The following is a 23,746-nucleotide window of genomic DNA, read 5'->3' as shown; positions in this document are numbered from 1 at the left end:
GAAAAATCTCCTATTCCTATGTGGGCATAGCTGGCATCGGTCAATCCACAAGTGTCTCTCACACACTGACCGTGTGCCAAGAACTCAGCCGATAAAGGGAAAGACGCGCATCATCAGAGCCGCCTCCCTGTGCCACGTTGTCGACCAGGTGTATAAGTGAAGGAGATCTAGCGTTTGCCTTCTAGAAATATAAAAAATGGTGAGGAAATGTAGATTCGCAAATGCCCCCATAGATAGTACCTTAAACGACTGTCTGGCAGCTTGATTTCCCGAGTGTGCTATCAAATTATGTTTCCTCTCCTCCCCTCTCCTAACACGTGGCTATAACTACCCATTTACAACGGGAAAATAAGAGAAACAAAAATGTTTTCGCATATTCTGATGGGTTGTTTGCCAGCATGCAGCAGAACCTCGTAACAGAGACAACCTGGATGTTCGATCCTCTTGTAGACAGTGGTAACCTATACACTAAGAAGCAAGTACTGTTTGCAGATGAAACCTTAGACACCAACCACTGGGCTAGCCTGGCGGAGGCAGCATATCGATGTGGGTGTGACGGGACATGTAATATTGCTCGATCAAGACCATGCTTCTGTGGTTGACTCCCCACATCTCGCAACGATCTTTGCAAGAAACCACATTCAGAAACATCGTAAGGACATGGTTGAATGACTCAAGTCTTGGTTAATAAATAACTTTCTTTTAAATTGGCTTCTTACTGGTCTCACAGGCTTTCTATTTGGTTTTCCTTAGTCTCTCTAAAATTTCTAGGAAAAACTGAGTCTCAAAATGACTCTGAGCAAGAATACTCTCCTTTTACTACTTGGAATGCTGTGCTTGGACCAAGGCAAATCTGCAACTCTCTCTCTCCCCAAAGGTAAGTTCCAAGTGAACTCTATAACTACCTTCATCTGAAGGGATAACCTTTGCTGGCAATGGGCATCACTACTCCATGCAACGTTCCTTTGGGAAAACAGAAGCAGATGTATTTTGGAGACCTAAGTGTTTTTCATGTCATTATTTTGGGCTTCTCTCCCGTACTCGGCATACGAAACTGGATAACACATTCATGGCATACAACCTGGACAAATGGCATTGATCTGGAGAAAACTGGGATTATTCACTTATTTGGACACATTACATAATCCCATCCTTTTCCATGGAGCAAATTCTGGAAATCAACATATATTTGAAAGCATTTGTAATCTTTTGGAAAATTATCTTACTGGGAAATATGAAGTATGTTTACTGTGGCACATTATGAATGGTCTTTTCCCTCAAGTAACATAAGGTGAGGACAGTTCTTGGCAGGCTTCTCCATAGTCAGAGCTGTGCCAGCCCCAAGAATCATCCTGTTTTCTGTCTTTGCCTCAATGAGTTCAGGAAATAGTAAGTTTTGTGTCTAATTTATTTATGATTCATTCAACTGAAACTGTTAGAAAATAAGCTTTTGATTCAATGTCATGCCTGCACTGGGTTCAAAATCAAAGGGCTCAGTGTGACATCCATCCTTTGCTGTTAATTAGCTGTGCATTTCTGTGATTCTTCATTTTCTCATCAGTAATGTGGGGCCAATAGTGCTCGATTCATGGCACAGAATGAGGATTGAATGAGAAGTCATTTGTAAGACCTTTGTGTATTTTAACATATTAATCTAAATAGCTATGCTCTCAAAGATATGCTCTCCAGAAAAAAAGCATTGGTTCATCCATCCAACTTTTCTAAGTGTCTACTGTACGTTCGGAATTGTGCAAAACCTTGGAAATACAGAGATGAATAAAACATAGGGTTTTTTCCCCTCGTGTAGTGTATAGTCCAGTGAGAGAGGCAGACACACTACTCATTATCACAACGCTGCATGGCACGATCTAGAGAAGCGGGGAGGAAAGCCTACTACGCAGTGCAGGAGAGACACTTAACACAGCTTGAGGAAATCAAGGAAGACTTCTCAGCTGAGGTGACGCCGAAGCTGAGGAATAAGGAAGAAAGGGTCCAGCTGGGAAAAGAAGTGGGTGATCATGAGGCAGGGCTTTCTGGGCCCGCCTTGAAAACAGGTAGAAAAGAATGATCTGCCAAAGGGACAGAAGGTACGCCATCTTTGAATTACCGGGCAGTGCTGAACATCTTTAATCTAGCTCATCCGCCAGTTGAGGGGCCCAAAAATCACTGAGGCTAAATAAGTAAATGCAACTTTCTCAGGGGTAGAGTCCTCCTTTTGCCATTACCCGGCAACCCTTCGAGCGTAACACCACTCTGGTGTGTGAATCCAGGCACGTTCTTGAGCAACCCGCCACTTTCTACTTCCACAGAGAACGAAGCCCAATGTCTGAGAGTGTGCCGGGTAGCACGGACCATGGCCTCAGGCTCGGTCTCCTGGGTGGAGCAGAGAAGATGTACACACAGTTACAACCCAAGGCAGAGTACGGCACCAAACACTTCACCAGTCACTCAGCAGCTTCTATGCATCATGGACTGTTCTCGATACTTTGAATGCAGATATTTCTAAGATTAAGTTCCTCACTTGGACAAGCCCACAGTCTAACTGGGTTGAAGGACATAGAAATAACCACGACGTCATGTGATAAATGCCATAGAAGCAGAGTGCGGTGCGGAGACTGCAAGGGGCCAGATTGCTCAGAATCAAGGGGGCTACATTCCTGCTGGCCCAGTGGAGATCTACCTCTGAGGTCTTTCATCTTCATATCAGAGCAGTAGATCTCTTCATGATATGCCTGTTCTGGGTGACAAAAGCTGAACAATCCCATGTACTGCAAATCACAGCAAATCCCACAATTAATGTAAAGCCATGTTGTAATCTTTCCACATGCTCCATGTCCTACAGTTTTTTCTTGCTCAGAAAAGCTTCCTGTATTCCTCAGTTCTAGGAGCTATCTAATCACTAAATTTTTGTCTTCTCTCTCTCCCAGCTCCCACTTGTGGGCGGAGTCTGGTGAAGGCACAGCCTTGGAATTACCTTAACATTTTCAGTCGCATTGTTGGGGGAAGCCAAGTGGAAAAGGGTACCTACCCCTGGCAGGTGAGTCTCAGGGAACATTCTCTAGTGGACAGACTATGAGCTTTCTCAGGAACGGATGTCCCAGAAACCCTCCATTCTGCCTAACTCATCACCAGAGATCTCCTGAGTGTGTGCCAGGATCCGAGTCCCTCAGGATGTCCATCCGTTGAGTTCCAGAAAATGTATGTTCAGAATAATTACATGCGCTACTGGCTTGCCCCCAAAATTGGAAATGGCACCCCAAACTTTCAGCCCCTAAGACAAAAACCCCACTTCAGTAACCTAAAAAACTCTTGAATTTACAACTAGAAGAATAATTCTCTAATTCAACAACTATAATTATCTCATTATAGTTAAAGATGACCTGGTAAGTCAAAGGTGTCATATCCATAGGTCTGCTTTCTGTTTGGAGGTTTATACCTTTATCATAGGACCTCTTAAGGAATAATCAAGAATACCGCCTCCTTAGAAGCTGATGTCCTAAGACTCTTCTCCCGATCTAACCTCCTGGTCTTCACATGCCATCAACACGCCTTTGTGCATCTGTTTCTAGCCTACGGTGTTCACATTTATCATCCTTGAAATTCTCCCAACTTTCTTTATTCCGAGAGCCATTTTGTTTTCTCGCCTCTTAATTTTGTGAGTAATAGCTCCTTACTTTAACTTTGTTTAAGTCAGTCACATTAATTTTTGGTCAGCGGATATTTAGTAATGGTTGGTTGATTGAGTTTATGTTTAGTAGGTTGACCGAATGGCCAAGTCATGGCCATTTGATTAACTGATGAATTAATTACTTGGTTGAAGAGTTAATTGATCAGTTGCTTATTTGATCAACTGGTTGACTAATCAATTTAGAAGTTCATATTCAAGTCAGAGTCAGTGATTTTACTTACTTTTACTTACTCTTTTTCTTTTTCTCTGTATTAAATTTTTTCAATTGTTCATTGAACACTTTTTGAAAATGTGACAATTCTAATAAATGTCTTCTTTTCTAATTCTGACAATGGAATTAAAAGCATTTACTTGAATGCTAAGCGAAATAAGTCAAGCAGAGAAAGACAATTATCATATGGTTTCACTCATTTATGGAACATAAGAAGTTGGAAGATCGGTAGGAGAAGAAAGGGGGGGTAATCAGAAGGGGGAATGAACCATGAGAGACTATGGACTCTGGGACATCCGTTCCAGACTCTGAGGGCTTCAGAGGGGAGGGAGGTGGGGGAATGGGATAGGCTGGTGATGGGTAGTAAGGAGGGCACATATTGCACGGTGCACTGGGTGTTATATGCAACTAATAAATCATGGAACTTTACATCAAAAACCAGGGATGTACTGTATGGTGACGAACATAATATAATAAAAAAAATTATTAAAAAAAAAAGCATTTACGTATACCCTGAAAGCATTTTAGAGTCAAATATCATGAACAGGATAAACTGAAGATAGAAAGTAATTGGTAGAGGCAGATTAAAAAACAGGCTTGAAGCAGTGATAGAGGTCAAAGAGCTAAGAGCATGAGAAAATTGTAGGCACTGACGATTTCTCTAAGAGGCTTGGAAGCACTGGAGCATGTGTTGAAAGATTTTCTTAGCCTTCACCTGTTCTTCTCCCAAATCTGTTTCTCTGGACTCTGCTATATCTTACATTTCTCTTTCTTTCTCTTCATTCACAGAAATTGTTCATATTGCTAGAGTAACAGTCTGGGTCAACAGTATTATGAAAATAAATAAATAAATATCAATCATTTTTACTACCAATTCTACTAAATCCTTATAGCCAACTGTCTCAAATTAACTACTTCTCCTACAGACCAGGGCTGGGAATCTTCTGGTTCCAACACTGCTCTTCTTTCTGAGCTGTCACGGAATGGGTTTTACTCCTTCACAGTCCATAATTTCTAGTATTTGTAAAATATTGGGGTCTGTTTTTCAGAATATGTTCAGTCTCCAGGTTTGGGGGGGGAGGGGTCCCAGGGCACTAACTTGCTCCCACTTAGGCTTTTTGCAAACCAGGTGTCTCTGAAACGAAGGCAGAAGCACATCTGTGGTGGGACCATCATCGCTGCACAGTGGGTGATTACAGCTGCTCACTGCGTTGCAAACAGGTAAGGAAGGCCTAGCTCATGGTGAACACCACACTACCCTCCTTCTCCTTTGGAATCAGCAGCAATAATTGTATCAAAACATGGAAATGTGTGATGTATACTTTAGCACAGGAACATAACAGAAATGCATAACACAAGCATCAGCGACATCGTCAAAGGATACTCAACTTGGTAGAAAACATACTTTGTTTGTGGGAGTGGAATACTTTGTCTACTTAAATATGACTGGAAGTAGTTAAAGAATAATGTCTAAGTGAAAACAAGAATCGCAAAGACATATTTGTGAAAATTCTCTCTCAAATTTCAGTGAAAAAAAATAATCTGGTTCATTATACATCTTAAAAAGTTGATAGAAGAACTGAATTCTACTCCTGAAGCCAATGTTGCAATGAATGTTAGCTAACTAGAATTTAAATAAAAATTTGAAGAAAAAAGTTGATAAAAGAAAACAAAGGGAGGCCAGTAAACCGTAAAGAAGGCGCCCATGTCTGCTTTCCTTCTCATCCTGCCTCTCTGAGCCGCGATCTAACAACTTCCGTCCGTTAGCCAATTTCCTGTTTACTCTAAACATTCTACTGTTATCAGCGTTCTTGGTAGTCACTAGGCTGCAATCAAGATCATGTCCCATATGTGCCCTCTTTCATTTCAAGTCTGCAAACATTCCCTGGATATTTACTTGGTGCTAGACACTTCGGTGGGTACCAAAGATACAGAGATAAGATGTCATTCCTATCCCCCGCGGAGAGCCAATAGTCTCAAGATGAGTCAACTGATCATCTCCCTGCAGTGTGGCGAGGGACTGGGCTAACGAGATGCTGTGTATTAGGTTAGGCAGCCAATATGGCCAAGAGCCAGGGAAATATACCAAGAGAAAATGATGCCCTTTCCAATTCTGTATAAAATCATCACTTTGGGGGAAAAAGGGTCCCCAAAGATGGTAAGCCCAAAGTTGTTGATCCACCTCAATGCATCCTACTGAGTTCCTTTCAGATAACCTGGCTACAGGATGAAGGGAAATAGAATGGTCTTTCCCATCTCACACCACGCCTCTAAATTACAAACATACAGGAGGTAATGAGAAGATCCCCACCTCCCACTGTTTTAATCCGTCCTGACTCTTGAGTGCATACTCCCTGAGATATCAAAGTTCCGATGCTGTTATGTCTTTCATAACATACATTGAGCATTAGGTCTTTGACACTAGAGCTGCACACTTAAGGGGAATCACCAATCATTCTCAAAGAATCACTGGTACTGAGACCAGGCCAACTACCTAGGGCAGCTGAATAAAATCCACTATGGCTTCAGACCCCTGAGTTACAACATATAAGCATTTTTAGAGGTTTTATGAATAACACTGAAAAGTATTCTATTTATATTTATTATTGGTTCCATTTGAGGCCACTCTTGACTAGTCCCCCACTTAAATTGGGAACCTTTGCATTTTTACTAGCAGTGATGAAATCATTCTCACTTTCTCTTTTCGGCATCCTCACTCACACATTATCCATCCATGTCATTTGAAAGAGGCCAGATTGTCAATCATTACAAGTGTCCTCAGAAGCTAAATGAAATTTACTCACTTTACTGATTCCTCTTCATAGAAATATTGCAACACCTTTGAACGTCACTGCTGGAGAACACGACTTGAGCCATATAGAGCCAGGGGAGCAGACCCTCACCATTGAAAGCATCATCATACACCCCTATTTCTCCATCAAGAAGCCGATGGACTATGATATTGCTCTTTTGAAGATGGATGGTGCCTTTCATTTTGGTAAACATTTGGGGCTCACCGTGAATCGTCTATACCGTGTTCCCTATAACTTCTGCTCCATAGCACATTCCCTACAACGTATGTTACGTAGCGTATGTCCAACAGTTCTGGGTCAAGCACTTCAAGACAGGGATTTGGGGTGGATGGACCCCTCCGTGAAACCCTTTTGTACGTGGCTTCAGATACAGGATTATGTAGAGTCAGGAGAGAGCCCTTCTCTGTCTGCTAAGTGACCCCTGGAGGTGCAAGGCACAGAGAACACAACTCTCCCGAGATATTTCGGGAACCACCTAGAGGCTATTTGGTGAGTGGCTTAGGATGTCCTCTCCTCCGTGGATGAGACAAGACCTGCCCTGCTCTTTTCTTCAGGCCAGTTTGTGGGGCCCATGTGCCTTCCAGAGCCAAAGGAACGATTTGAGGCTGGGTTTCTTTGTACAACTGCAGGCTGGGGCCGCACGGCTGAAGGTAAGAACTTCTATGCCACTTCTTTTAATCAGATTTCAGAACGTTCTGGTGGGTAATCAGGAAATACTGTTTTTAATCTATTTTTTTAAAAAACCATTGTGTAAACATTTTAAAACAGAATAGCCATTAAACTGAGAAATTCAGGTCTTTCCAAAAGATATAAACCTGAATGTGGCGTCTTCAACTCAGGAAGGGTGAGAGTGCCTTGCTGGGGCTCTCACCTCTCTGTTTTCTAGATGGTGTTCTCTCGCAAGTCTTGCAGGAAGCGAACCTGCCCATTCTGACCCAGGAGGAGTGTATGGCAGCTCTGTTAACCCTAAAGAAACCTGTCAGTGGGCAGACCTTTCTCTGCACAGGTTTCCCAGATGGAGGGAGAGATGCATGTCAGGTAGGTGGGAGTGGCTGGGTTGAAATGTCCCAGGCAGGGCTTCCCTCAGCTTTGTCATCAGGGGAGGGGCTAAAAGAAGGCTGTGGATAAGACTGGACTCTGGAAAGAAGGGTCGGGAGTGACAAGGGAGGTCAAGTCAAAATAAAGGGACAGTTATACAACCTGTTTTTAGCAGGAAGTGTGGATTCAGAGGAGGTCTTCCACTTTTCCCAAAAGACAAAATAACAGAGATAATGCCAACAGTGGGCTTAGGGTTCTCTACCCCTGAAGGCTGGCTGGCTTTTTCCCTTTTAGAGGTTTCTAATTTGTGGATAATGGGAACTTTCCTTTCCTTCCATTCCTCCTGCTGACCAAGACCTGAGGTGAGTTTCACTACTGGACAAGACTTCTCTGAGTCTGCAGGATGAGACAGGAGTAGGAAGAAAGTCTGATGACTGATGAAACAAACATCCCCCCAGGATGGGGAAGAAAAGGGTGCAATTGCAGTGATATTTGAGGATTTAATGTGAATTGTGCTTAGCTGTTCTCCTGGGCCCCGAGTCCAACTTATCAGAAGTGAAGAAATGTCATTGACCCTCAACTAGCATCTCTGTGGGGAAAAGAGGGAGCACAGACCTGACAATGATGGTAAGAGAGGCTTTTTCCCCTCCAGGGAGATTCAGGAGGTTCCCTCATGTGCCGGAATAAGAAGGGGGCTTGGACTCTGGCTGGTGTGACTTCTTGGGGTTTGGGCTGTGGCCGAGGCTGGAGAAACAACATGCGGAAAGATGACCAAGGATCCCCTGGGATCTTCACAGACCTTAGAAAAGTGCTTCCCTGGATCCACAAACACATCCGAACTGGTAATAACGCCAGCACACAAGGTCAGGAAGCTGGGGCCAGCGAGAGTGTCGGCAGTCTAGGCAAGTCAGGGCCTCTGAGCGGACAGCCTCTGCTTCTGTTTCTAGTGTAGCACGTAAGAATTGTGACATTTTAAAATTTAAAATGAGTAAAATACGGTATGCAGTGCAGCAGACAACTATTCAAAGCAGCATGAATCCATCCATCCTAGGCTCTGTCAAATTTGCCTGTAGTTGAAACTAGCAGTTAGTGATGCAATTCCAGCACTTACTTCTCAAGTGTGCTAGCGAGATGTAGCAAGCTACAGTGGTTATGAACCGGTGGAAATTTTGCGTCCCAGAGGACCATGTCTGGAGACATTTTTGGTCGTCACCATGGGGGGGGGGTGGCACTGGCATCTAGAGGGTAGGAGCTGAAGCTGTTGCTAAGCATCCTGCAACACGCAGGACAGCACCCACGACAAAGAACAATCCGGCCCGAAATGTGAGTAGTGCTGGCACAGATCGGGGTTCCAGGAGTCTGAAGAGGTCAGGGTCTGTACACGCCCTTCTTCCAGACCAGGCAGTTAACTGAAACTTCACTTCTGCCTCCAAAGCCAACTTCATTGTTTTCTAACTAGTAGCTTCCAGCTTCAATAGGGCTTCTATTCTGTCCCAAAGGGGTTAATTCAAATTCATTCGGTAAGAACTTGGGTTTGTTTTCAAGTGTGTGGTCCCGGGGCAGGCGTCCAAGCCCTCCAGTCGTAGCTACACCAGCAGCTCTTTTGTGGTTGTGGGTCACGTATTTCCGCCTCCAGCCTCCCTTCTCATGAACAACAAGAGAGGTGGACCGATAACCTCTTGCTCTGTGTAAACGCCAAGCTAATCACGGCCTGTTTCTTAATTAGCCCACTTAATGAAGGGAGTGAAATTTCATTAAAACACCAAGGCCACTTTCCTGCTTTGTCAATTTATCCCTTCTGTTCTTTCCACCGATTAGATTTTCATTAGTTGCATATTGACTTAAAAATGCCTGCATGTTGGAGCCAGGGAAATGCTAACTTCTTGAAATGTGGGTCAGGATACCACAGACCTTGAACAGCGTCTTTCTTTTTCTTTCCCAGGGAAGCGGAGAAAGAGCTCCAGAGGTGGGTGTTGCTCGCAGCCCGCTCTAGTATTTCTGAATGTAGGTTCCCTTTATAACCAAAAGTCCTTGCACGAGCTCTCCCTGCTCACTGGGTATAAAGCTACCCACACTCGGGGCACCCACAGCCATTCCGTGCCAGTCAGCGCAGGCCGGGGCCCAGAGGGAGCCCGGTTCCCTCCCATTTCACTTCTCGAGAGCTCCATCTCAACTCAGCAAACATTTGCCAAACCCTGGATTTGGATCCGACAGTCAGGGGCCGGGAGGTGAGGTGGTGCAGATGTGGTCAATAAGCTACGCGCCTTACTCTGAAGGTGTCCTCACAGGTACAGGGGACTCTCTCCCGGCGTTACACGGCAAGTCTGCAATGAATCCACTCTGTAGCTTTGGGAAAGCGCCTTCCTACCTCCGGACCTCAGGTTCCCCATCCATAAAGAAAAGAGTCTGGACCAGGTGGTCTCTAAGGCACCTTTAGCTCAGATTGTCAGTGGTTCTATGAGTCTGTGGAACCATCTACAAAGAACAATGGGGGAAAAGCACCCTGAGAACTAGAGGAGTGACTGGCTGGGGAAAAAAGCAAGGGGAGGCTTTGGAGCACAGACACGTTTTTGGCTGAATCACAAAAGGCCCCCACAAAGAACCAGTAGAATATCGTCCGGTGGAAATGGGATACAGGTAAAGAAAAATATTGCAGCTCAAGGAATCATCTTTCTCGAAAGACAATGCTAAAGAATGGAGGTCTGCAAATGCAGGGGGTAGAAGAGACCAGAGCGTCAGTCAGAGCAGCTGAAGTGGGGATGTGTGTGATGGGGTTCGATGAGGGAGATTAGAAACTAAATTGAGACCAAGCGGTGGAAACTTCGGATGCCTGTCTAAAAAGTTCGGATTGACGGAGTAAAAGGAACTTGAATTAGATAAATAGATTAGAGCACTACTCTGGTGGTACAAGAACAGCACGTCGGGGATAGGCTGGGGGGACTTCTGAGATTACACATTAGTTCCAGAGACCGAGGGCAAGGGCCAGAGAATGAAAGGATGGGAAGAGAAACAAGAGGAATTGGGACCCGGTAGTCTCTTCTATAATGGGCGGGGAGGGGCAGGGAAGAGCCAAGGCTGGAACCCAAGTTTCGAGCATGAGATGAAGCAAAGGGCACATCGGAGGAATCTAATCAGAAAGCACCTGGGGTGCCGTTGGTTGAGCATTCGACTCTTGGTTTCAGCTTAGGTGGTGATCTCAGAGTCACGGGATCGAGTCCGCGTCAGCTCCATGCTAGGCGTGGAGTCTGCTTGACTTTCTCTCTCCCTCTCCACACCCCCCCAAACTCGCACCTGCTGTCTCTCTAAAATAAATAAATCTCTCTCTCTCTCTTTTTTTTTTAAATCTAATCAGAAGCGGAAGCAGTTTTGCAGACTATTTGCAGCATGTTAAGGGGATATCTAGGAGATGGTTGAAAAACAGGTCTGAAGCTCAGGAGAGTAGAATAATAGGAAACTCAGGGTATGAATGAGACCGGTCAGAGGGCTTGTGTAGAGAGAGAGGAAAGCAGGGATGGAACCTGGGAAATACATGCAGGTAGAGGTCGAGTTATGATGCCGGAGAAAGAACAGCGAAGGAGAAGAAGTCATTGACCCTCAAGGTTAGGCAGCATATAAAAAGAACAGAAAGAATGAGGCATCACCGAAGCCAGGGCAGGGAAAGCTTTCACAAGAGAGGAAGCCTGCCTAACGACGAGCCAGGCGTTCCAGTGTCTGTACGGGCCTCCAGTCACCCTGCTTCTCATGGCTGTCTGTCCCAGCCCCGTGCAGCGAGCAGGATCGTGTGCTCCACGAGTCTGAGGGCGAGCTGCACTTCCCAGAAGGCCCCCACCTGTATTACGAGCGCCGGCAGTGAGTAGCCCCCTGCCACTCCTCCCCCAACTGCCCCCTCCAGTCTGACTGTGCCCAGTAACTGGACCGTGACAGTCACGTTCTGTCTGGAAACGACACCCTCTTAATGGATCTGCCTGCAGACGCTGTGTCTGGACCCTGCTGGCCCCAGAGAAAATGCATGTCCTGCTCAGTGTTTCCCACTTGGATGCGGAGTCTTGTCACCACAGCCACCTCTCGATCTATTCCTTAGAAGACAGACTTCTCGGTGAGCGGATTTTCACGCTGTCAAATGGACACTTGTGCTGGGAGGGCTTCATGGGGCCGGGAGGCCGTCCGTCTGGCACCGGGACATCTATAACACAACACTGCCCATTTCCAAGCTGGAGACTCAGGACTGACTGTGGAAAGGAACTGAATCTGAGCCGTTTTATTTGCTGCACCTGCTTTCCATGGAACCAGGCTTCCTAGATTCATGTGCCAGGCCTGGAGCCCCTCGGGAGTAAAATACGGACCTGTCACAGGGCCTCTCAGGCAGGATGTTGCTTTCCTAGGCACACAAATGAGCTTTACTGCACCGTCCAGCTAAGGACGCAGGTAGCAATGGAAAACCATGAGTGGAGGCGAAGGGCACTTACGCAAGAAATGCAGATGGAGGAGCATTTCTGTGGTTCTTAAGAGGAGGTGATTTTTGCCCCCCAGGAGATACCTGGCGACGTGTCAGAGCGTTTCTAGTTGTCATGAGTACAGGGAGTATCAGTGGCATCTGGCGAGCAGAGGCCAGGGATGCTGTGAAACATCCCATGATACCCAAGACAGTCTGAACGCCAAGAATGTCCCAGTTCAACGTCAGTGGTACCAGGGAGAGAAACCCTGGCTTAGACAGTCCTGTCCTATCGTGACAGTCCGGTTCTCCCTAAGTCTCTCAATGGGTGCTGCTTCTAGACTCCGAAGCACGACTCTTCCTCCTTGTGCTGCAGGGAAGTTCTGTGGGAAGAGCGTCGCTTCCTCAGTTCTGGTTGGCTCCCACTCTGTGCGGCTGAATTTCAGCTCTGATGCCACCGATTACGCAGCTGGGTTCAACCTCACCTACAAAGCTCTAAAGCCAAGCTACCTTCCTGGTAAGACCTCCTGCTTTATCCCACTCTGTGCAGGCCGTCTAGAGAAGTCTGAGGCCCCGCACGCATGGGGAGAGGGGACCATGGGCCCGGGGAGAGGCCCCTGCAGGCGCTCCTTCCACAGTCCTGCTAACTCGTGTTTATCGCTCAGGAGCTGGGAGGGCTGAATGAGCCCTGGAAAATCAGCACACAGACATCTTCCTTCGTGCTGCCTCTGTCTGAAGAGTCAGCCGCTGCGTCATTTGTGGGAGACACGAGGGAGCACGAAAGGATTCCTCTTTGCTTCAGTGATGCCGTTGTCGCGACGTTTCCCCTTGTGTTTCAGATTCAGGTTGCGGTTCCTTTACTGTCCTTTTTGAAGAAGGCCTCATACAGAGTCTTCACTATCCTGAAGACTATAGTGACATGGCCAACTGTAACTGGGTTTTTCAAGCCCCCAAACACTACCTGATTAAGGTACTGCCTCTGGTTACCCTTAACTTTGCTCTGGTATCTCCACAGAAATCATGAGGGCAGAAGTTTGTTGTTGTTGTTGTGTGTGTGTGTGTGTGTTTGTGGGTTGTGTGTGGGTGTATGTGTGTTTAAGTTAGGTTTATTCCCTGCTGTATCCCTGGTCCCTGGCGTACAAGGCTCTTGATAAATAGGCATTGAATAAACAGACCAGCCTATTTTCCCTGTAACTACCCACATTTACCACTAGATGGCAATTGTGTGCTTTCTGTTGGAGGGCTGTCTTCATCCGTACCCAGTAACTGGTTTAATCAGTTTCTAGTCCCTTCTAGAAACAAGCATTTCTTCCTTATCCATTAAACTGCTAACAAAACGCTTTGTAAGTAATGGCTAACAAAAGTCAATGCCAAGAAGGCCCCAAACATCAAGCTTTCCATGCAGAGGGAACAGAGCAAGCACAGAGGAGCCATGCAGACCAGGCTGAGGGACGGGCTGGTGTCAGAGGGTCGTGGGTGCGTGGGGAGGGGTCGTAGGAGGTGAGGCTGAGCTGTAAGTACAGGGAGTTTCCAATGTCGGGACGCAGAGTTTAGTCCGCATTTGGTTAGTAGCGTTTGTGGCCGCCTGTTTGTTCACGAAGCACCAGCGGGCCATCGGCAGAAAGAGGCCACCCGGTGGTTTAAGACTGCAGGCAGGATGCGGTTGGATGTAGGCATTGATTTAGAAGTCTCTCTCTTAAAAAGATAATTGAGAGCGAGAGAGTATATGAGGGAAAGAAGAGGTAGAAGATAAAGGGGGAGGCGTAAGGATGGACAAGACCTCCAGGCTCTCATACATTTAAGAGGCAAAAAGAAGCCCGAGAGTCGCAGCAGGTGTGGAGTTAGGACAGTCCAGAGAACGGAGCCTTTCATTTAAAACACCAAACAAGCAAACACACGAAGAGGTGTGGCCCAGTCTGGATTTCCCACAGAAAGTGAGTTTAAAGAAGAGGACTGAGCATTCACTACCCGGGCCTCAGCTCATCCCCCAGCAAAAGGGAAAAAGACTTGGATTGACAGTTGAGCGATGGAGAGCAGGTGGGAGAGGAAGGCCCTGGAACTGTCAGTCTGACGTCCGGAGCAGGAACAAGAGCTCGCAGGTTTTACCGAGGAGTGGGAGAAGACACAGGGGAAAGAAGTGTAGATCTCTTTCTCAAAGCTTCTGGACCCAAACAGTTGAAATAGCAACTTTCAGGAGGAAGCAGAATTAAGGGAAGCTTTGTAATGAGTGATAGAGGATAAAAGTTGAAGTGTGAGTGGATTTCTGGAAGGAGGAAGAAGACAAAATTTAGTTGAAAATCTAAACGTGCCAGAGCTGGGAGGGCCTCAAGACCACCCAGTCATTCGGTCCGTGTGTACTGAGTGCCGTGGGTCAGTGGGTCAGTGCGGTGATGCCCTCGCCCCCTGCAGTGACCGCGGCATCGTGCAGGACCCCTCCCAGAGGAACTGGGAAATTAGGATTACAAGTCATAACTATGCACATACTATTTGCCTGGGAGAGAAAAGGGACTGTTTCCAGAAAGCATGGCAGGAAGGGCTTAGAAATGTTTGAATGAATCCTGTTTCTGACCGTCTCCGTCTCCCCGTGCCTACATTCACCATCAGTGAGCATTTACTTTCACGTTGTCCCCTCCACGCAGCCCTCTGGGTCCCTCGCCCAGTGTGGGCTCCACTGAATCCCCATCACCTGGGTGCCTAAAATCTGAATCCCTACCTCATCAGCCCTACCTCCCACTACTCCTCTCTTCAAAGTCAGTTGAAGGTCGGTGCTGGCCAATCGCTGCTTGTTCTTTGCTGTTTGTCTGCTCTTCATAGGAGGGCGCCAGGGAGCTCAAATAATTGCACTTTTCCCCACATTTGTGTGGGCCCGGCCCTTATTTGGTCGCTGAGATGTGTCTGGGGTGAGCAGTCTGTGGGATAGCCTCTTTCCCTAAGTAATTTGACCCATTCACGTCGCAGAGCAGGCTGAATAATCCAGATTTCTCTGCGCGCTCAAAATCAGGTCACTCGTTCATATGATGCGCTTGTCTTGTCAGCTTTCCTTTCAGAGCCTGGAAGTAGAGGAAAGCGGGGACTGCACTTCTGACTACGTGACCGTGCACAGGGATGTGGAAGGGCGGGAGGAAATAGGTGTGTGTCCCCTGGAGCCTCGGCTCCCCTTGCATTCGGACCCAGTCCCTCTGGGCGACTCCTTCCCGGGAATAGAAGGGACCGGCTCCAGCTTCCTTCACTGCCCTGCGCCCCCAGCTCCGTCCCTAGGCGCTCACGACCACCCCCCCTTCTCCCAGGTCAGGGGCGGGAAGAGCGGGAGGGAGGACCACAGAGCCATCTAGGGGTCAGGGGGCAAGTGCCACTGAAACAAGCCCTGTGGCTCCAACCAGTTCCCTCGGCGGCTTTCCCAGTGGGAGTGTCCGGGTAGAAACAGGCTTGAAGCACTGCCGGAGCTGAATACCCATTAGAAAGAAGGAACTGCCCCTCTACTTCGAAAACGAATTGGGACACCCACCAAAAAAGTTTCTTTCTTAACAATTACCTAAAGGACACCTTTTTTTTTCTCTCCAACGCCACGGCTGTTTGCCGGGCCCTTGACCGCGGCTGCCTGGGCTGGGCTTCGCCAGCTCGGTTGTGTGGCTTTGCCGCCCCTGCCCCCGTGCTGAGCTCCTCTGGAGTGATGCTTATCAGCTTCCAGTCGGATGAAAACGTGACCTTCAGAGGCTTTCAGGCTACGGTCTCTTTCATCCCTGAAACGGGTAAGCCGACAGCAGCATCAGCTTCTTGGGTCCCGATTCCCATCGTCGTCATGTGGTGGGAAAGGGCAGCCTCTGCGGCCCAGCGTGGCTGCAAGGGCTTCTCAGTATTTGCCGCAGCTCGGTTCTAGAAGGTCGCCGTGAGCACCAAATCAGTGACCGCTGAACCACGGCTCGGAGCGGAAGTACGGGCTCAGGCTCCTGGGAGCCCCTGGTTTTACGGGTGTTTCTGTGCAAGGTCACCTTCTCCGCCGTATGTCGTTGACCATTCACTGAGCTCACAGCCAGTACCCATCCAGCTCGCGCCTGAACAAAGCTTATGCACCACGCGTGTTGTCCCGGCAAGGCACATCCCAGCCTCCTTGCGCTTACCAACGCCAGGGGGCACCTGCGCCCTACGTTACGTTCAGGGCCATTTCAAACCGCAAAAGCACCAACAAAAAGCACAGAGAGGCAAAAAACCCCACGGCAAGGACACTTGTTTATAGTATAAGAGCTAAAACAAGAAGTCACAGCGCCGCCTCGTTCGACCTCACAAGGGACACGGCCATCAGGTGACTCAGATTTCTCACTGTTCTGCGTATGTCTTTGCATGGTCATGAAAACACCATTCGTCCTGAGTTACAAATAAACGAAAGGGAGTAGGTGAATTTGCAGATGTGGAATCCATGAAGAATAAGGACCGACACTGTGTCTGAGTCACGGCCTATCCGTATGAGACGTGTGATCTGAGAGTCATCTGAGACCCCTTTTCTTCGCCTTGCCGCGGGAGAACACATGCCTCGCAAGAATATGGTGAGGACTGAGTCAGATCAGGTGCGCTGGGCCGTGAGCGAGTGTGTGACACATAACAGAGGCCCGGAAACGTGAAAGGTCTTCACCGACCCCCAGTCCCCAGGCACACGGCTCCCCTCCAAGTCCTCACATCTGTGGGCATTCTGCCCAAACCCTACAAAGCCAGGGGTCGGCTTCTCAAGTTGTTCATTCTTGTTACACAAGCAGCTGCTTCTGGCAAACCCAGGTGAGAGTTAAAATACTCCACTTTTCAGTGAAAATACCCGCCGTCCAGCTGACTGAGATGCCCCAGAATTCTAACAATAATAATTTTCTGGTAAGTCCCAAACACTGGCCCTGTGTGTGTGATCTGAGCAACTGTGTATGCTTACCCTCAGATTTAAACGTCTCCAGATCAGAGGACGAGTCGATGTTTTTGGAGACATGGAATGTTCTACCCGAAGACCGCAATGCTTCCGGTAAGCTGCTCTGGGGAATGTGACTGAGAGATACCCACAGAGTGTATCAGTCAGGGTTCAACCAGAGAATCCCAAAAAGATATGTTGGGAGTCCTAACTGCCAGTACCCCAGAACGTGACCTTATTTGAAGCGAAAGTCTTTACTGAGGTCATCAAGTTACAATGGAGTCCTTAGTGTGGGCCTTAACCCAATATGACTGGTGTCCTTATAAAAGGGGAAACTTGGATGTGGAGAGAGACACCCACACACAGAGAACGTCACGCGAACGTGAAGGGGGAGACTGGGTGATGCATCATCTACAAGCCGAAGAGCACCTGTGATCACCAGCAAACCGCCGAAAGCTGGGGGAGAGGCACCGTCACCACCCTCAGAAGGAACCAACCCTACTGACACCTTGATCTCGGACCTATAGCTTCCAGAACATGACACAATAAACTTCTGTTCTTCTAAGCCCTTCGGTTTGTGATATTTTGTTTCAGCGGGCCTAGTAAGCGAATACACCAGGAACTGGCTAACAGGGCTGTGGAGGGTGACCAAGCAATTCAATCCATGGGGCAGGCAGTCAGAAGAGGAGATAAGGGGCGCCTGGGTGGCTCGGTTAATAAGCCTCCGCCTTCGGCTCAGGTCATGATCCCAGGGTCCTGGGATCGAGCCCTGCATCGGGCTCCCTGCTTGGCGGGAAGCCTGCTTCTTCCTCCCCCACTCCCCTGCTTGTGTTCTCTCTCTCGCTGTCTCTCTCTCTGTCAAATAAATAAAGAAAATCTTAAAAAGAAAAGAAAAGAAAGGAAAGGAAAGGAAAAGAAAAAAGAAAAGAAAAGAAAAGAAAAGAAAAGAAAAGAAAAGAAAAGAAAAGAGGAGATTGCGGGCACTGGAACTCCACAGGCACAGCTGAAGGTACTGGCCCCTGGGGAAGAATTTCTTCTCTTTTTGGGGGAAGCTTCGGCTCTGTTCTTAAGGCCTTTCCAACTAATTAAGTCAGGCCCACCCAGACTATCCAGGATGATCTTGACCTAAAGTTCACGGATTAGGGACTTTTATTACATCTGCAAAATCCCTTCACAGCAACACCTTGATTGGTGTTTAACTGGAGGCTGTGGCTTAGCCAGGCTAACAAGTCCCAAAAGCCATCACACAGAGCTGTGTAGGACATGGTCATTGTCCATTTTGCTCAAAGCAACACTGAAATATTTCCAGACACGAGAAGCAAGACTCCCATCTAAACTGACTCATTTAGTGGAAATGGCTAACTAGGGGGTCACGTTGTGGCCTGACTCACGAATCTGTCCACTAAGAAAAGGGAGTGAGTATCCCACTCCGTGTAATGCCAGCGAGCATGGAGAAGCCTGGGCCTTCTCTTTTCCTTGTTTGTTCCCGGACATCCACTGACATGCACGTGCGACCTCCCGGTCCCTGTGGAAAACATGGTGAGCTGAGCGAGCAGGGGAGAGGGGGCAGGGAAACTTGTATCATTTGCCATTTTGATAGTTTGTCAGGACAGAGAAAATTGAAGCACCTTATTTTTAATTTTTTTTTTTTTTAGTTTTATAAAATGACACGCAGAACACAGAACAGAGTGTGGAGACAGAATATTCCTTGTATGAGGAGGAATAAAAGCCTTAGGTAGAACCTTCTCTCAGGAGTCTCATCACAACGCTCAGCAAGGCGGACTCGTCACTCTTTCCCAGCACCCACGGCGGTGCTCAGAGCACGGCACATGCCAAATAAATACTTCGTGAATCAAATGAAAGAATCCACAGATAGCCCCTCAAGACCTCGGTAAGAGAGACTTTCCTGATTTTCTGTCACTGAACTCACACATTAGGGCCCTTTTCCTTTATACGTAGAAACTTAAGAAGGACAAGAAAAAGGGTTTACATGTGCCCTGTTTTAAACAGCATACCTACAACCTGGATGACTTCTATCGTTCAGTAAGCAATTTTGTCCTTCAATTATTTTTTTTGAAATGTCACGAATCTACAGAGTAGGTGAAAGAATAATACAAAAAACTCCTGTTTATCCCTCACTTAGGTTCATTCATTGTCGACATCCTGTCACTGGCTTATTTCTCCTCTGAGGCCTTCTCCGTACCAATCTCCGTACCAGAGCCCAGGGCAGGGGGGAGGAGGTGCAAAGAGGAACAAGATATAGTGCCTCTCTTCAAGTAATTTCTATCATAATAATGAAAATTATGTGTACAAATCAGGTGACGAAGAGCAGACACTGTGTGATCTCCATTCACATAAAGCTAAACTCGCTCGAGGCTCCCCTATGCTAGTAGATGCCAGGGTAGCGCCCACCCTGGGGGGGTAGTGTCTGGAACGTCTGGAACGGCCCCCGCTGGGAATCTGCTAATGCGGTCCCTGATCTGGGTTCTGGTGATGCTCTTTGAAAATCCAAAGTACTTTTTTACTTGAGCATTTTTCCTGCGCGTGTTTTACACGTCAATAAAATTCACAACAAAAGAAAAAAGTGTACAGAAAAACTGAATATGAAAAGTACTGAAATAAGTTCTGGATGAGATGATTAGAAAACTGGCCTTTGATTCAGGCCCACAAGAATAATGTCCCCATTATTCTACGCCCTGTGGGGAACCCTTGGATGGTTGTGATCGGGGAGTGACACGATCAAAGAGCCCTTTTTGGTGGTGAATTTGGGGGTGTGAGGAGGATAAGGACAGATGACCTGTTGGGGGAGCAGCCCTGGTGAGCAGTACTGAGGACTTGAGCTCAGAGGTAGAAGACGGATGTGAGATATATTGCAGATTTGGGATCTCAAGTGTTTGGAGACCAGAGAGTTGGAGCAAAAACCTGGGGAGTCAAGATGAACTCAATATTTTACTCTTGGGTGAAATAACCACTTTGGGGAACATACGTATTTCTTTCTTTCTCTAGAATACAATAAGCATTGCTCATCACTCCCGGGTGTCTGTTAAGTGCCCAGCACCACAGAGATGCTCAGACCTTACAGTCTGGGCTTGCTGGGGAGGACCCATGGGTAATAAAGATGGGTTTTCTTGGCCCCCTTCCACGTGGCCTTTGCAGAGCCACCTCCCCCCGACCCTTCCAGGTTCCTTTCCAGCCAGACTGTTAGGAAGCAAGGGGGCAGCTCAGCCTGCAGATGGCCACCAGGCATCTCTGCAAAGGAACCTTCTTTGGGAAGACCCGGGTAGTCACCGCTGCCTGCTGCTTCACCGGGATGTAAGCACATCCAGACAGTGGAACAGGGTGGCAGCTGATGGTTTAAGCTGGTTGACTGTTAATTCTTCAGCCACCACCTCTGATACCCATCAGGATCTGCTGCCCTGTCCCCGTTTACCACCATCAAGGGCAATCCACCTCCCCAGGCAGAACTTGAGCTCCTGAATGTTCAGGAAAGTTCTGCCCCTTCATACTGTGCTTCTAGTTTATTTTAATTAAACATGAGGCTGGCAATTAGAGACATTTTATCATGGCCCTCCCAAGTATTTTCTAATCAAAGTATAAATTTTGTAAAATACTTTGAGCATCTTTCAAAGTAATTAAATGGTTTCTTCTCTGATTAATATCTTAAATCCTTAATTAATAGATTTCCTAATATTCCTACATTCCTGAAACGAATCCCACTTGGGCATGGTACATTCATCTTCAATGTACTGCCGGGTTCTATTTAACATTCCACTTAGATTTTTGTATCAACAGCCATAATTGAAATTGACTGATAGCAGAGGCTCTTAAAATGTGGCCTTTAGATGGCTGGGGATCTCTAAGATCCTTTTAGGGCGTCTGTGAGGTCAAAACTATTTTCATAGTAATACTAAGACATCATTCTTCTGTCTACTCTCGTTCTCTCACAGTACGCGGTGTTTTCCAGGGGCCACACACCATGTGGTAGCTCAACAGATTGACTATAAAAAGCAGGTAGGCGGCTCCTGGTTGGGTCAGCGGGTTAAGCATCCAACTCTGGATTTCTGCTCAGGTCATGATTTCAGAGTCCTGAGATCGAGCCCCATGTGGGGCTCCCGGCTCAGCTGGGAGTCTGCTTCTCTGACCTCTCCACAGGGAGAGGGACAAGCAGATGCCAAGCTGAGCAGAGCCTGACGTGAAGTGTGCTCCCAGGACCCTGAGATCCTGACCTGAGCAGAAATCAAGAGTCGGATGCTTAACCAACTGAGCCACGCAGGTGCCCCTTGCTTAAATCTTTTTTTTTTTTTAATATCTATCTAGTATTTGGTCATTTGACAAAGGTTTTGTTTTTATTTTAGAAGACAGATACATTCTTCTACTGAACCTACGTCCTCTGCACCCTACTGAGTCTTTCAGCTGAGCTGGACAGGCCAGCTGATCAGCGACTGGGGACGGGACCTCGGAGATGATCCTGCAGGTGACTGACAGGCACAGCTATAATCCGTGCGCACATTACAAATGAAGCTGCAAGACTTGATTATGTTCCCATTAGAGCTCTTAACTCATTGAGTGATGTCACACAGAGTGTTTCCTGCTTCTGAGCCCTAGAATCTTTTACGTACACAGAAGAGAGAACATTCTCTAGAGCCTCGCTGTACTGCTGAAAGGATTGGCTGTTGCTTTCATTGCAATGGCCAAAATGGTGGCCTTGCTATCCCTCCGGTCCCAGGCCCCCTGAGAGAGCCACCTCCTCAGCCCACCTATTTTAATGAGGCCATATCTGAGGTGCCCTTTCCTCTCATTGTCCAGGGAACAGCACGCAGCTGCCTGGGTGGTGAATGCTGGAATCAGGATTGGGCCAAAGACTGCCCTCGGTAAGAGCCCTGGGAGCCTCCCTTCTGTCCAGCCAGCCTGGCCACGAGCATGTCACTGCGACCGCCACAGCCCCGAGAGATCTTCAGGTTCATAACACTAGCCAGCAGGTGGCCATAGATGTTTTGGGCATGAAGTATGGGATCTGGACTGAACTGTCTTTCCCTTTATAAGTTAGAGAACTAGGGGAGGATTCAAGAGCCAGTGCCGAGTTTGTCCACTGGGTCTAGCCTCACAATGGAGGCCCTCTTCTTTTCCTGGAAACCTACGGAAGATTTGCCTTCCATAGGTCAGCCTTTCCTTGTTTCCAGCCCCAACAGGACTGTAGAATGAACAAAAGTCACTTGGGAAATCCTCCCTGAGGCGCATGTCCTCCTGGTGTCATGCTGGGCACTCGCAACACAAGGCGGAGTCAGACACCGTCCCACGTGGTGACCAGATACCCCGACTTCAGGCTGTTTCCCCCTGGAGGGGAGTTCAAGCACCCAAGCTCCACGTGCCTCCCTTCTTCTCTGGGTCTGCTTACGGCTCCTCTCGTCTTGTCAGAAAAGGCCCGCCAAGCACACTGTACCCCCCAGCCCCACCATGGAATGCGATCTGCCACCATTGCAGCTGGTCAGCTGGCTTCAGTTCAGCCAGTATGATCGTCCGTCTGTCCGCCTGAGAGAGGCCCAGGGCTGCCTGCTCCGGGGTGTGACAGCCACGGGATGGGGCCGTCATCCGGCTCTGCGGTGAGCCCTCGCACAAGCGTCCTTGGAACCTTCCCGCTCTACAGTCCTTCACAGACTGCGTCCTCACGCACCTTCCATCAGTTGCTTCTCACACTGCCCGTGTGGTGTGGAAAGGTGAGGACGCTTACCCCGCGCCCAGAAAAAGAAACCGAGGCTTATAAAATTGAAGTGACAGAGTCACACAGCTGCTAAGTGAGACAGAGCCCACACCTCGTTCAAATCAGCCTAGAGATTTCCCCCTGCCCCCACACGGCCTGTCCTGGGGAATCCGCGGCTAGGTCCCCACGACTCCGGTGCTATGCCGCCCTTCCCTACTGCGTATCGATCGGTCACTCGTTTCGTTCGTTCTTTCGTACGGTCACGCACAAGTCGTCACTGAACACCATCTTCTCACCTGACTTGCAATGAGGCTCTGGGGATGCAAAAGCAAATAACTCCTAATCTCTGATTTCTCGCATAGCATTTCAGAGCCATTTCAGCTGCCCCAGTACGAGGGGGTAAATGCTGGAAGACGTGAGCGTCAGTGCAGAGAGAGCACAGGGCAGGGAGTGACTTCCTAGGAGCTTCGGGGAAAGCTTAGCTAAGGATTAGACATTTATGCTGGGTCTTATGAGAATCAGAAGTTTTTCAGGTAAACAGAGAAGGGAAGGCATTCCATTCAGGGAAACTCATGAACAAAGGGTCAGAAAGATGAAGCAGAGGGGTATCCAAGGTGGAAAGTGCAGTTCTGTGTGGCTGGTGCTTTGACAGGGGGCACTGAGGGGAGATTACTTAAAATCACAGCCTAGGTCCTAGTTGTGAAGGGCCTTATTTTGACAGAAAGAACGTTGGCCTCTGCCTTGCAGCCGGGTGATGGGAATGATTGCCATTTGAGCTCAGAGGAGAAAAAAATCAGACCTGTATTCAAGAAAAATTAATCTGGCAGAAGTCAACAGGATGGATGGCTAGAGGGAGAGGGTGGAGGCAGGAAACAGCTGAGGAGATGCATAGACACAAGAGCCCAAATAAACTATGACGGGGACTACAAGATGACAGGAGGAAAAAAACAGTGTCAACAAACACTGTGGACACAGACTCAA

At 47.7% G+C, this 23,746-nt stretch overlaps 2 protein-coding genes across 2 annotated transcripts in view; one reads left to right on the top strand and one right to left on the bottom strand.

Annotated features, from left to right (window-relative positions):
* Positions 1-23,746, bottom strand: part of LOC113245804 (olfactory receptor 1030-like) — a 101,612-nt gene that overhangs the window by 76,042 nt on the left and 1,824 nt on the right. The window lies entirely within an intron of this gene.
* On the top strand, positions 790-22,671 carry OVCH2 (ovochymase 2). The gene is made up of 17 exons (XM_026486198.3): positions 790-877; positions 2,928-3,037; positions 5,029-5,120; positions 6,725-6,897; positions 7,267-7,362; positions 7,599-7,750; positions 8,403-8,592; positions 9,693-9,716; positions 11,509-11,599; positions 11,722-11,846; positions 12,559-12,699; positions 13,022-13,152; positions 15,218-15,311; positions 15,800-15,931; positions 17,101-17,181; positions 21,032-21,078; positions 22,483-22,671. The coding sequence occupies exons 1-17, from the start codon at positions 790-792 to the stop codon at positions 22,669-22,671; spliced, it is 1,956 nt and encodes a 651-aa protein (XP_026341983.3).

This window comes from Ursus arctos, unplaced genomic scaffold (genome assembly GCF_023065955.2).
Source record: "Ursus arctos isolate Adak ecotype North America unplaced genomic scaffold, UrsArc2.0 scaffold_22, whole genome shotgun sequence".
Classification (NCBI taxonomy): Eukaryota; Metazoa; Chordata; class Mammalia; order Carnivora; family Ursidae; genus Ursus; species Ursus arctos.
The sequence above is the reverse complement of the archived record's forward strand: the minus strand, read 5'-3'. Positions and strand labels throughout refer to the sequence as shown.